Source organism: Magallana gigas, chromosome 10 (assembly GCF_963853765.1).
Source record: "Magallana gigas chromosome 10, xbMagGiga1.1, whole genome shotgun sequence".
NCBI classification, from domain to species: Eukaryota; Metazoa; Mollusca; class Bivalvia; order Ostreida; family Ostreidae; genus Magallana; species Magallana gigas.
The window spans coordinates 10,823,088-10,835,535 of NC_088862.1; the positions used below are offsets into that span (position 1 = coordinate 10,823,088).

The following is a 12,448-nucleotide window of genomic DNA, read 5'->3' on the forward strand; positions in this document are numbered from 1 at the left end:
TCTCCCAACCCTGCTTTGTCACACATTTAAAAGGGTGAATATGTTTTTGATTTTTCAGCTACTCCATTTAAATAAATGTATCATCCGAGCTACGATTTACGAAATTTAAAAATAATTGTATCAAACAGGAAACATTGTTAAATTAATATTATAATTGTTTAAGCATCCTAATAAAAACAAGACTGTTTTCTGTAAGTCGTATGCATGATATTAAAGAAGTTTTATCAGTTTACCGATTCAGAGTAAGTTAAGACAGGAATATTTAAAAAACAAAATAGCGTTTTATTTTTTTAACTCATTAATTTTTCATTGTCTTTTTTAAGGGGTAGAGATTGAGCTAGATGCAGACAAGAAAAAGCATGGTAGCAGTTTCAGAAACATAATAGTGAAAAAAAAAAATAAGAAATAAAAATCAACAACAACAACAACAAAAACCCCCACACACACACCACGAAATGATTGTGTCTTCACGTGTTTTATGATGTACACACGATGAAACTCTGTCATTCAGTCAACTGAATGATAACTGAATGGTCTGGAAAGGTGACTGAATGGCATAGCTATGCCATTCAGCCACATTTCAGTTATCTTTCAGTCACCTTTCATTTAACTGAATGGCAGAGATTCATCGTGTGGTAATAAAAACCGATTTATCAACTTTCATCATACAAATATATTAAATATGCATGAAATCCACAAAGGTCGTAATATTTATTTGTATATAAGGATGGAAAATAAAGAAAAATGAATTTAAAAAGTAATGCAAAACTATGATTTCAACGCAACTATACGTTAACAAAATCCTCAGCCAAAAAAAAAAACCCGAAAGAATAAATTACGCTGATGTTGGATATTGTCGTCTAGATGTGGTGACAGGGCTTTTAGAAGTCACTCCCCGGCGGGTTCGCGGAAGTGAACGCCGAGACTGCCAGTAACATCTGTCGGTTCCACATTGAACTCGACAACCGGTACCCCGTTTGACGCCACTTCAGGGGCAAAAAGGCACGCCTGGACGATATTAGAGGATAAACTTCCACAAAGCATAGATCACATTCATCTAGTTTTTGTTGTGCTTTATAAAAAGCTATATCATCTAGGCTCTCTCCGAACCAAACTATATCGGGTCAAAGAAGTCCACCACAATTGTAAATGATGCACAGTGGAAGTTTTTTTATCTGGAAAACGTGTATCCTCGGCTTATAGATCAGGGGCACATTTACCCACCAGAGCTTCATTCATGGGACTTACGCGATTAACCAGTATGTCGAGATATCAAGTGCACCTCGTTTTGAAAAAAGTTCCATGGAGCTTGAGAACATTTGTAAAACCAGCAGGAAAATGAAACTCATCAATATTTCGTGTAATAACTTTAACATCAAGGTTTTCAGGTTTTAGTCTCTCTCACGATCTGTTGTAGCTGTTTGAGCGGGGTTTGGATGTCTGGAAGCCCTGACCTCGCCGAATTTCGAGGCGCCGGAGGACTTTTATTACTAATATAAAGTAATGTAATAAATGTACTTGGTATTATTTAATGACTAGTTATCGATGCAGTCACTACAAGTAATAGAAAAAATGTGAGACACAAGATTTGACAACTCTGGATGCATTTGAAAGAAACCATTGCTTAAAAGTGTTCAACAGCAGCAGTGTCAAAACTAATTTTAATAAGGTTGCTTTTTAATGGTCCACGGTATAGTGAAATTTGAAGAGAAAGAAAAAGAGTACATGAATCACTAAGAATCATGCTGGGAAAAACCTACCAGTTGACCCAATATTGTGTAAATCAAGCTTAAAAGATAAGAATGTGCCTAATTTTGATGACGATGCAAAATCTTTTGACAATATTTCAAATAAACTAAATAAGTGAATAAACTCCAAGCAAAAACTGCAAAATACATTACTTATCGAAAGATTTTTCATAAAAAATGTTTTTGATTTGATGTCATTAATCACTTGCGCCGATACGATTTATAAAGATTATTTGCCATATAAGGATATGCATGTCTCGTGCTTAAGAAGAACATTTGACGCCACAAAAAATGTCTGGTTTAAGTTTTTTCGATAATTTAAATAGTATCGTTTTCCGATGTAAATTTAGCTTCGGACAGCCCCAACACAGATGCGTGTCGGCACACCACTCTTGGCGTTCATGCCAGCTTAAGTTAGTACTTAGATGTATTTAGCCTATCAATCTTTTCCCGGAAAGCACTGAAGTTGGAACTGGTCATATGAAACTAGATTAATCGCAGAGTAAATGATCATATTATTTTTACTTTCTTTTCTAAACGTATAAATAAAAAACCTGTTGGCTAATTTTAAGTTCTTAAGTGAAAGTAAGAAACTCTGTTATTACCATTCTCTAAATAGGTGGCACATCACCAATCATTGTTGTAATTACATTGCCGATAATACGAAATCTCGCAAATGACAAGTTAGTTTTAAAACTTTCTGAATAGCGAATTTTAACTTTTATTTAGTTTATTGCTTTTAAATATTAATGTGTTTAAAATGCAAAGAGCAGTGTGCTAAGCATATTTGATCTGAGTTACATTTAATTCTGCAAATTAACATGTCGTAACTATCATGCGCGTCTATGTATATATTTAAACAACCAAACCTAGACACGGAACAAAATAATTAGATCAGAGACAGCAATTTAAGCTGGATTTCGTTAATTTACATATTGATGACGTCATGTTAAAAATGGTGTTCGAAAATCATTGTAAAAAAATCAAAGCACAAGCATCTAAGAGTTAAAAAAAAAATTTGATTCATTAAGAACAAAACCAGAGAATATTGAAAGAGATGTTACCCTAATTAAAAGGTTTGCTAAAAGTTAGAAACAAAACCTATCATCCTTGGCCAGGTTTTCTTCTGTCGTTGTTCACGAAAAAAAAACCCTGACTTATACAACACTATCCATTAAAATACGAAATTTAAATTAAACACACATGGATAGTTTGAAAGTAACTCAATTCTAAAAGAGCTGTTGGAATCCCTTGTTTTGTATAGTTTTGATTTCCATGCAAATGCAGAAGAGCTGGGAAGATTTTTAGAAATCTAGGTAAATTACTGTTTAGTTAGGAAAAGTTTATCAGTCTTCGAGTACTTTTTATAAAAAACTGATGTTCTGCCTCTATTTGATTTGTTTATTGTTTTGCTTAAGAAATATCGATAGCTATTTATAGTTATCATGTGATGATCAATGTGACTAATGTGAAATTTACAAAATTGTTATTGCATTGATATCTTACAAAAAAAGAAATAAAAAAATACTTTCTTTTTGTTTTGATTGTTCCCCGTTGTCATAAATGCACTGCAGATAAAATACCACTTATAAAAACTACAGCTTAAGGTTCCTCTGGAGTAGTATGTACTTATTGTTTATACTTTAAAATTTAATGTGCAAATCAAATCAATACTACGAATCCATTTGTGCAAATTCTAATAAAATACTGCTGTGTTATGTTTGTTTTGATATTTTAAAGTTCAATAAAAAGGAAAAATAAATGTATTCTGTGGAATAGTAAAAATTATGATTATTTAGGGGTGTTTGAGTATCATTTTTTTTTAAATTATCTATATAATTCAGTTTGAATCTACAATAAAATAGCAATAAAAATTAATGTATTAGTAACCAATAAAAAATGGAAAACAATGGGTTATGTCAAAAAGAATAGGAAAAGAAATATTCAAGATAAATGGTTGAAAATATTAAGGCAAGACTTGTGCGTTCTATTTTCTCCTTAATTTTGTTGTTCTTCATGAAAACTCTACTTCAACTAGCGGTTTGAAATTTGGTAAAGAAAAAATGGTTTATTGCTAAGTGAAGTGATGTTAGAAATATGTTTTATACATCTGAAACTGGAAGTAACGATAACGTATTGCGTACTGTACATGGAGATAATATCTTACATAATGACATTTTTTTGCGATATCGTGATAACATTGAACGATTAGATTATAATCTCGCAAAGATCAAACTATATTAAAAACCAAAAACATGGATCTTGAAAAAATGTCTATTTTTAAATGTTTTATACCGATTCATTACGAAACGTAGTTGACAAATACTACATGTATTTGATTCATTTGAGTCAAACCATTTTAAAATGATCATGATTAGTGTAACTTCTCTTTCATTAAGTTGATTAATTTATCACCAAGCATTTAAATAAATAAATCCTCTAAAAATGCAACGTCATTTGAATTTTTATAGCATTTAAATAAACAATATTGACTGGCGTTCTATAATATTTTTTTTCAAATCTCATTCCATTGTAATGTTTCCGTAAAGAACTGAAAAGCTAATGACAAAACTTATTTCATCATTTTGATTTACAACACGTTAAGAGCTAATGACAAAACTTCTATAGATACAATTGATGTCAAAATGCGTTTTTGTGTTCTACTGAAATATGTTTGATTTGACTTAAAAGAACTTTATAATTCAGCAAATGTGTAATTGTTAGATTAATGGAATTCACCGAGTTTCGAAATAATAAAGAATTGTATACAGACTTATTCATAAATACGCATTTTCCTACGTTTAACGTTGGGTGGCAAAGTACTTTAAATCGTTAATGAAAACATTTTAATGAAGAAAAAATCAATAACCAGTCCACCAGGACATCGCGAACAAGTGCTTTTAAAATGCCTTAAAAATGTTTCATATTTGAAAAAGGTTTTTAGGACATTTTCAAATACATGAAAAGTTAAAAAGCAAGTTACAAAATGATATCGTTAAGTTTAAAGGCTGCGTTTTTCTTCTCTACCACTAATCTTATGGTCATGTGTCAAGAGAACAATAATGCGGACACAGAAGCTTTCCTGTTAGACACGCTGTTTACAAACTACACCAGATACAGGAAACCTGTTAAGGTGTTTTCGAAAACGGTGCCAGTTGGAGTTAATCTATTTATTTTATCTCTCAAAGATCTGGATATGAAATCGCAAATATTACACATCGCATCTTGGCTAGAAGTCATATGGACTGACGAGCATCTTTCATGGAATTCTAGTGAATTCTCTAACATCCAGTATCTCCGATTACCTGCGGACAAAGTCTGGGTCCCGGCCGTTTGTAACCTGCAAGAAATCTCTGGCAAAAAATGTTTGACCTACGGCTCAGTTAAAAACACTGGCAGTGAGGTTGGTGTTGAATGCTCTGGTCTTGTGACCTTGGCAGAAACGATTGAAAGCATTGTTAGCTGTTCATTTAATGTTCAGAAGTTTACCTTTGATACTCAGACATGTTTTTTTCTCCCCGAATCATTATTTACAGGATACAAATCTCCTTTATAACCAGTCCAGTTTTCAATCAGGATACTACATACCAAACGAGGAATGGGATTTAGTTTCAACAATTGTGGAAGGAGACACTGAATACAATATTTATTTAGTCATTACGTTTCGAAGAAGGCCTTTATTTCCAACTTTGTCACTAATTCTCCCAATTATTTGCTTGTCAATCATGAACACTTTTTGCTTTCTGTTGCCAATTGAATCTGGAGAGAAAATGGGAATGTCTATGGCTATATTTTTAACATTCGCCGTGTTCGGATGCATGATTAGTGACTCAATGCCAAAGAACTCGGAACACATCTCCTGGTTTAGCGTGTACGTCACAATACAGATTATTCTTAGTGGTTTCAGTGTTATCATGGAAACAGTTGTTTTACACATGCATTACAAGGATGTCGTTTTATCACGAGCAATAGATTTAGAAGATGACGTTGCTTTTAGCAATGGTGCTTTATGTGAATTGTTTAAAATTCTTGATTGTTTAATTAAGAGAGACAATCAAAACAAAAAACAAGAAAACAAGATGAGTAGAGCGGAAAGATTTGACAAAGGAATGATGATCTTCAGTATTTGCACAAACATAGTTTCATTCTGTACATGTGCAATATTTGTTCTGCGTTAAATTAAAATTTTAGTTTTCGTTTTCGGTGATTTAGGATAGGAATTTGAAAAATCAATTCATATTGTTAAAAATCTTCGTGGAATTGAGCTTTCCCAAAATATTATTAATATACTTGTACATTTGGAAAACATTATACTTTTTAAGTAATAAGTTTTTCTGTTTCGCTAAACCTGTCTTATAGAACAATATTTTATTGATATTTCATAGCGTGATGTAAGTAGGTGTTAATATATGAAACTTGAAATGCATGTTTTAAAAATGTATACGATATAAAATAAATGCTAGGTTAAAATAATGATTTATACTTTCTTTGTAATGCGACTGTAAAGTGTAGAGTGAAAGATAATTCATCTGGATGTGGTGCCAGAGCTTTGGAAGCCACTTCCCGGCGGGTCCCCGGAAGTGAAAGCCGAGACTGTCAGTGACATCTGTCGGTTCCACATTGAACTCGGCAACTGGTACCCGGGCGTGAGGCCACTTCAGGCGCAAAAAAAAAAACAAAAAAAAAAAAAACAAAAAAAAAAAACACGCCGGGTAGACAACAGAGGATGTCCCTACCACCAAGCAAAGATCACAGGCAGCTAGATTTTGCTGTGCCTCATCCAGGCATTGAAGTTTGAACTGGCCAAATGCACCTAGATTAATCGCAGTGTAGATAATCAAACTATAGTTACTTTTTTCTGTTAATGTATAAATATAAAACGTGATGGCTAATTTTCAGTTCTAAAATGAAAGTAAGAAACTCCGTAATTACCATTCTATAAATAGGTGGCGCATTATTAAGCATTGTTGTAATTACATGTGCCAATTATACGGAATCTCGCAATCTGCAAGTTAGTTTTTAAAAACGCTTTGGCACTTGTCTTGCAAACAGACTATACAGGGCAAAATATAGCCGAAAAACATTCCACTGACTGAATAAGTTGTTGTAATGATCGTTCTTGAAAATTTTTTCTCCCTTTATCATTAATCGAATCCTCTTACAAAATTATTTAACTATTCTTTTCGTGCAAAGATAACTTTTTTGGAGTACTTGAAATCCTTTTACAAGTAAATTTAAGGCACTTCGTCACATTTATAATTACCCAACTACCCTAATATTATTTCTTATTCTTAATATATTAAATGCCAAAAACCTCTTCAAGGTTGTCATGTAAGAACATGTAAGTAGTTTAATATTTCTGAATAACTCTAATGTCTTCTTTGATATTAATCCAACAATCCATTGGACAGTTTCTCTATATGGAAATCCCCTGTTTCACCCCATACATCAGAACAAATATTTTTTTTCTGAACTGCGCAGTATATATATATATATATATATATATATATATATATATATATATATATATATATATATATATCGGAAAAAGTTGGGATCTTTCGCTTTAAATGCTATACATATTTCAACCATGCACTTTAACAAAAGGACACTGAATAAAAGATTGCAATAAACCAATATAAGTGACTTTCTAGGGGTCCTTCACATGCATGACTGCATTATTATTGTCCTTCACATGCATGACTGCATTATAATTAAATTATGATTGATTATGGCATTGGACTTATTACTGTGCCTCCACAATTGCATAATTGAAGAATTCCAAAACAAATTTTATAAAACTTGAATCGTAATCAATATAATTGTCTTTTATTTAATCCCAAATCTTTGGCAAGAACACGTGGCGGATTTTTTATATGTATACATCTCTTGTTTCTAAAACTGCTCAATCTTTTTATTTTTCATTTTTAGTTTTCAATTCGTCTTTGGTGATTAAACACGCATACTAAGTTTAAATAAATCATTCACGGTTTCTACATAAATTGCACAAATCTTAATCAAAATAAGGTTACCCATAAAAGATGAGTTTGTTTGCACAAAATCAATGTACATATGAGTATATTTATTCATTTTTTTGTATTGTATTCTTACATTTGTAAACTTCAGATTGATTCCTACTCCTCTATATCTTTAGTGGCAATTCCAGTGTATAATGACGGTGACTAAATTGTCATAACCGAAATTGCATTATTCACAATTCAGATGGGACAAAGGTCTGAAATAATCAGGCCAAAACAAGCGCTAATTTTTGTGTGCTGTAAATTGCAGTTTTTAACTATGGGAGGCGCTGTAGCTCCCAGGTCGTAAATCACATCCACTGATTATATTACCTAGAGATAGTTAGTAAAACTATTCTTCAGCGTTTCAGTGACCAAATTCAAATTTTCAAACCCGGAACTCTTGTTTCCATACAATGTTTATTGGCTCCAATGTGCATAAATTGAATTCAATCTACCAATGCAATTCTTTGCAAGGACAGTATCTCTTTGAAAAGCCCCTTTAATACCCCCACACACAGGAAATAATTTATAAACTGCGCAAAATATTGATTATTAGTTAAGATCTTTCGTACCAACTGCAGACTTTTAAATTAATGCAAGATAAAAATATCTCAATGGAAACAATACCAATGAACCTAATGAAAATGGCATTATGGATACTTTACATGACTGCATTAACCAGGGGTAGCATTTAATGTTAAAATTAAAGGGGCTTGGACCTAATTTTTTGTCTCATCTATTTAATTTAATACTGGGTTTCAAGAACAAGTATTTTAGAATTCGGTTGTTCTCTATATTGATCAAACTTTATGGAACTATAGATGCATACAATTAAGCGTCCTTTTTGTTATCTTCCGTGTTTCTCTTCACCTTTCTCAATCTGCATTAAACTAAATTAAATTCAATTAAATTCTGCCTGAAATTAAATATTATAATAATATACATACTATCGGTGTGTGTTCCATACTTCTAACTTTTCTAATCTAATTCAATACCCACTGATGCGGATCAAAATTTTATATTAAACATGTATTCTTTCTGGTTGGTTTTTGTGTCATTACATTAATGTAATATTTTAATAATGTATATGCAGTGACTGAATTCACTTAAGAAAGAACATAAGGATTTTTTTTTAGATTTGTGTATACAGACTATGTACCTCATTCTGATTTTCAACAAAAAAAAATAAGTTTTGTTAGTTTATTTACTAGGAAATAAGGAATCATTCTTGAGTATTATGAGGTGATAATTTTGGTCGGGGCGTGGTGAAATCCAAAAAACCTTGAAGGGATTTATGACAGATTTAACCACGCTCCGACCGAAATTATCACCTAATGAAATTCAAAGAATGATTCCTTATTACTTATATTTATATTATTTCCAATTTCTACACTTTAAAACAATATAAATTAAAGCCACTATTTTTTATGTAGCACATGCTATGTATAACTATGCGTCGAAGCCAATACCTTTGTACGGGTATGCTTTAAGACACGCCCATTTTGTGTCGCTCATCTTTTATGAAATTAGGTTTTATGCTTCAAAATTGATAAAATTACAGACAAAGACAAAAACAGTAGTAAATATAACCGTTTATTTTCAACACATGAAAACCAAAATAAAAACATTGTATATGTGCATGAATATAATGTGCACGTTATATGAAACTGTTCACAATCGTTTGTAAATTTGTAGTCTTTTTTTATGATTAAATTCACAACAATGATGACATTTGTCCTTGCCTTCAGAGCTAAATGTCTATTGCCAAGTCAAGCCATGTGGAATTACTTTAAGAATCGTGTTTTAATAACTTTACTAATTCTGTTATGAGATCACTTGCTGGCATTCAAGTTCATTGGCTCAGTGATACTTCATTCTTTTAGATTAGTTTGCTATACATTTCATTTTGAATCTAATGAAAATGAATATTTTTTGGATTAAGGATAAAATTCCTGTTACTGTTAAATATTTTCATCTGTTTGAGTTCAAGGGCTTAACTGTTCATCACACAAATATGAATTCAATGTCTAAAGAATACGCTAATAGTACATGTATGTAATATATACTTAGTATTAAAAACCTGTAAACGTACTGCATAAAATATTTTGGCTGTGTATTCTATTTACCGTTTTTGGCTGAATGCGAATTCCGCTAAATCAAGTACATGCCATGCATATATGTATAAGATAAGTCACTCTCAGGAATACGCTAATTATAAAAATCCGCGCCAACTTGTTCAAAACCTTTTTCCGCCAAATATTGTACACGCCAAATATAAAAGGCTTACAGTATGAGATCAGAAAACAGAGGAAAAATATAAAATACAATGTGAAATTCTAAATCCGATACTTCAAAGCAAAATTTACGTTAACGAAATCTGAGCCAAAATTAAAAAAAAAAACGCTCTCTATGACAATGTTCCGATCTTAAATATTTTCGTCTGGGTGTGGTCCCAGGGCTTTTGGAAGCCACTCCCCGGCAGGTCCCCGGAAGTGAAAGCCAAGACTGTCAGTGACATCTGTCGGTTCCACATTAAACTCGGCAACTGGTACCCCGCGTGAGGCCACTTCAGGGGCAAATAAGCACGCCGGGTAGACAACAGACGATGTTCCTACCACCAAGCAAAGATCACATGCATCTAGCTTTCGCTGTGCTGCATTGAGCACTGAACGATCCAAATTCTCCCCAAACCAGACAACATGCGGTCGAAGCAACCCGCCACAATTGTCTTTGGTGCACCGTGGTAGATTCTCTTCCGGAATACGGGCATCCTCGGCTGATGGGTCCGGGGCACCTTTACCCGCCAAAGCATCACATATGGGGCTGTCCCGATTTACTCTAACATCATGACATCGAACGCACCTCGTCTTAAAAAGACTGCCATGAAGTTCCAAAACATTCTTTGAACCGGCGCGATAATGAAGTTCGTCGATGTTCTGTGTAATAACCGTAACATCACGGTTTTGAGGTTTTAGTCTCTTTTCACATTCTGCTATTGCTATATGAGCAGGGTTTGGGTGTTTTGAAGCCATGACCTCGCGGCGGTAATGGTAAAACTCCCACACAAGGGATGGGTTCCTGGCAAACGCCTCCGGAGTTGCCAAATCTTGCGCCGCAAATTTTCTCCATAGTCCTCCGGCGCCTCGAAATGTCGGCACACCACTTTCGGCGCTCACGCCAGCACCAGTCAGTACTACGATGTTTTTAGCCTTACCAAACTTTTCCCGGAAGGCACTGAAGTCTGAACTAGCCATAGTCTGAGAACAAAATAAACTTTGCGGAGATTTACAACTAAATGGATGTAGCCTCGTCCGTCTGCACGCGATATTTAAAACCTTGGGGAAGTTATTTGTAGATAATAAAGTCATTATCAAATCTCGCCAATCCGAGTTCTCCTTTCAGTTTTCATTGTGTGTTCTGTGGTAGCCCACTTACGTCAAAATAGTATTTATAAATAATGTGAAAAATGGTCACAATAGACATATTTCATGATGATGCACGTCTTTGATTGACATGGACAAAGTATATCATGTCTGTTCATGTAAATATTACAATTTAAAATCACTTAAACGAACGACCCGTTCAGCAGAGGTAACAGACAAATCTTTATATGGTTTTAGATCGAAAGCAGTCTAGCTATAACTTCCAGGAATGCCGCCGTATTACAATATTGTCACCACTTCTTCGTTTTTATTCTAGTAGACGTCTGGCATGTATTAGACCTGACGTGTTATTAAAAAAAACCCCGAAAATCTGTGTTGAAAATCACTCTTTAGTTAAAAATCAGAAGGTTCCTTATGTTAAAATGAACGGTTTATTACACGACTACAAAGAGTTGACAAAGTGTTTGTTGTTTTGATTGGGTTTCTTTTAATGGTTTCTTTTTTTCAATTGATTATTTTTTTAAAAAAATATGATTGACATGCACTGACAAAGTGAGTGGGAGTATATCGTCTCAAGACAGGGTCCGGAGTCCGCATAGCTATCTCCAAATGGAAGAGGGCGTGGTTTCCGACGATGCATGATGAGAGTACATCATTAGATATAATTAAAAATCATTAAATTTTACCAATTTAGAGAGAATTTGCAAATTATACACGTTTCAAATTTGTAAATAATTGTCTGTCATTTTAAATTGCACTTCATCTTTGACAATGCACTTTCACAGGGTAAAACTCGGTTTTCAACTCATAACTAAAATACATGATAAAGCTTTATACGTTCCGTGCTACTTTGTCACGAAGAAAACGAAATTGTGAGAGCAGCAAGGCTAATTTTATCATCAATTTCAAAAGACGTACGTTCTTTACAAAAAGGGTATCCGTAATCTCCTAAATTCAACAAGTCTTATATTATAAGGCCATCACCAACATGAAAAGTAAACTTCTCCGGTAGCTCATCAGGTTCCGATACAATGCTAAAAATTATGTGATGTCTACGGGGATTTGTATTGCAATAAGCCCCGATGATAACTTTGAAAAATTGCGCGAGATATTCCGAGTGACTTCCGAGCGGAGAAAAGAGGTAAATATTTCCCATTATAAATCTCCGTAAGAAATCTATTTCGATCTAAATTCTTTTTTTCGAGTGAAAAATGATAATGTGTTAACGAAGATATCTTGGAAATTTTCCTTTTCACCTATTTTAATTGCACTTCTTTCACTTGTATGTATATTTTTT

The 12,448-nt window shown here is 33.3% G+C and overlaps 1 protein-coding gene across 1 annotated transcript; it reads right to left on the reverse strand.

Annotated features, from left to right (window-relative positions):
* Window positions 1-9,348: 9,348 nt before the first annotated feature.
* LOC105331278 (NAD-dependent protein deacylase) lies at window positions 9,349-11,209 on the reverse strand. The gene has a single exon (XM_011433395.4). The coding sequence runs from the start codon at window positions 11,134-11,136 to the stop codon at window positions 10,195-10,197; it is 942 nt and encodes a 313-aa protein (XP_011431697.3). The 5' UTR covers window positions 11,137-11,209; the 3' UTR covers window positions 9,349-10,194.
* Between the last annotated feature and the right edge of the window lie 1,239 nt (window positions 11,210-12,448).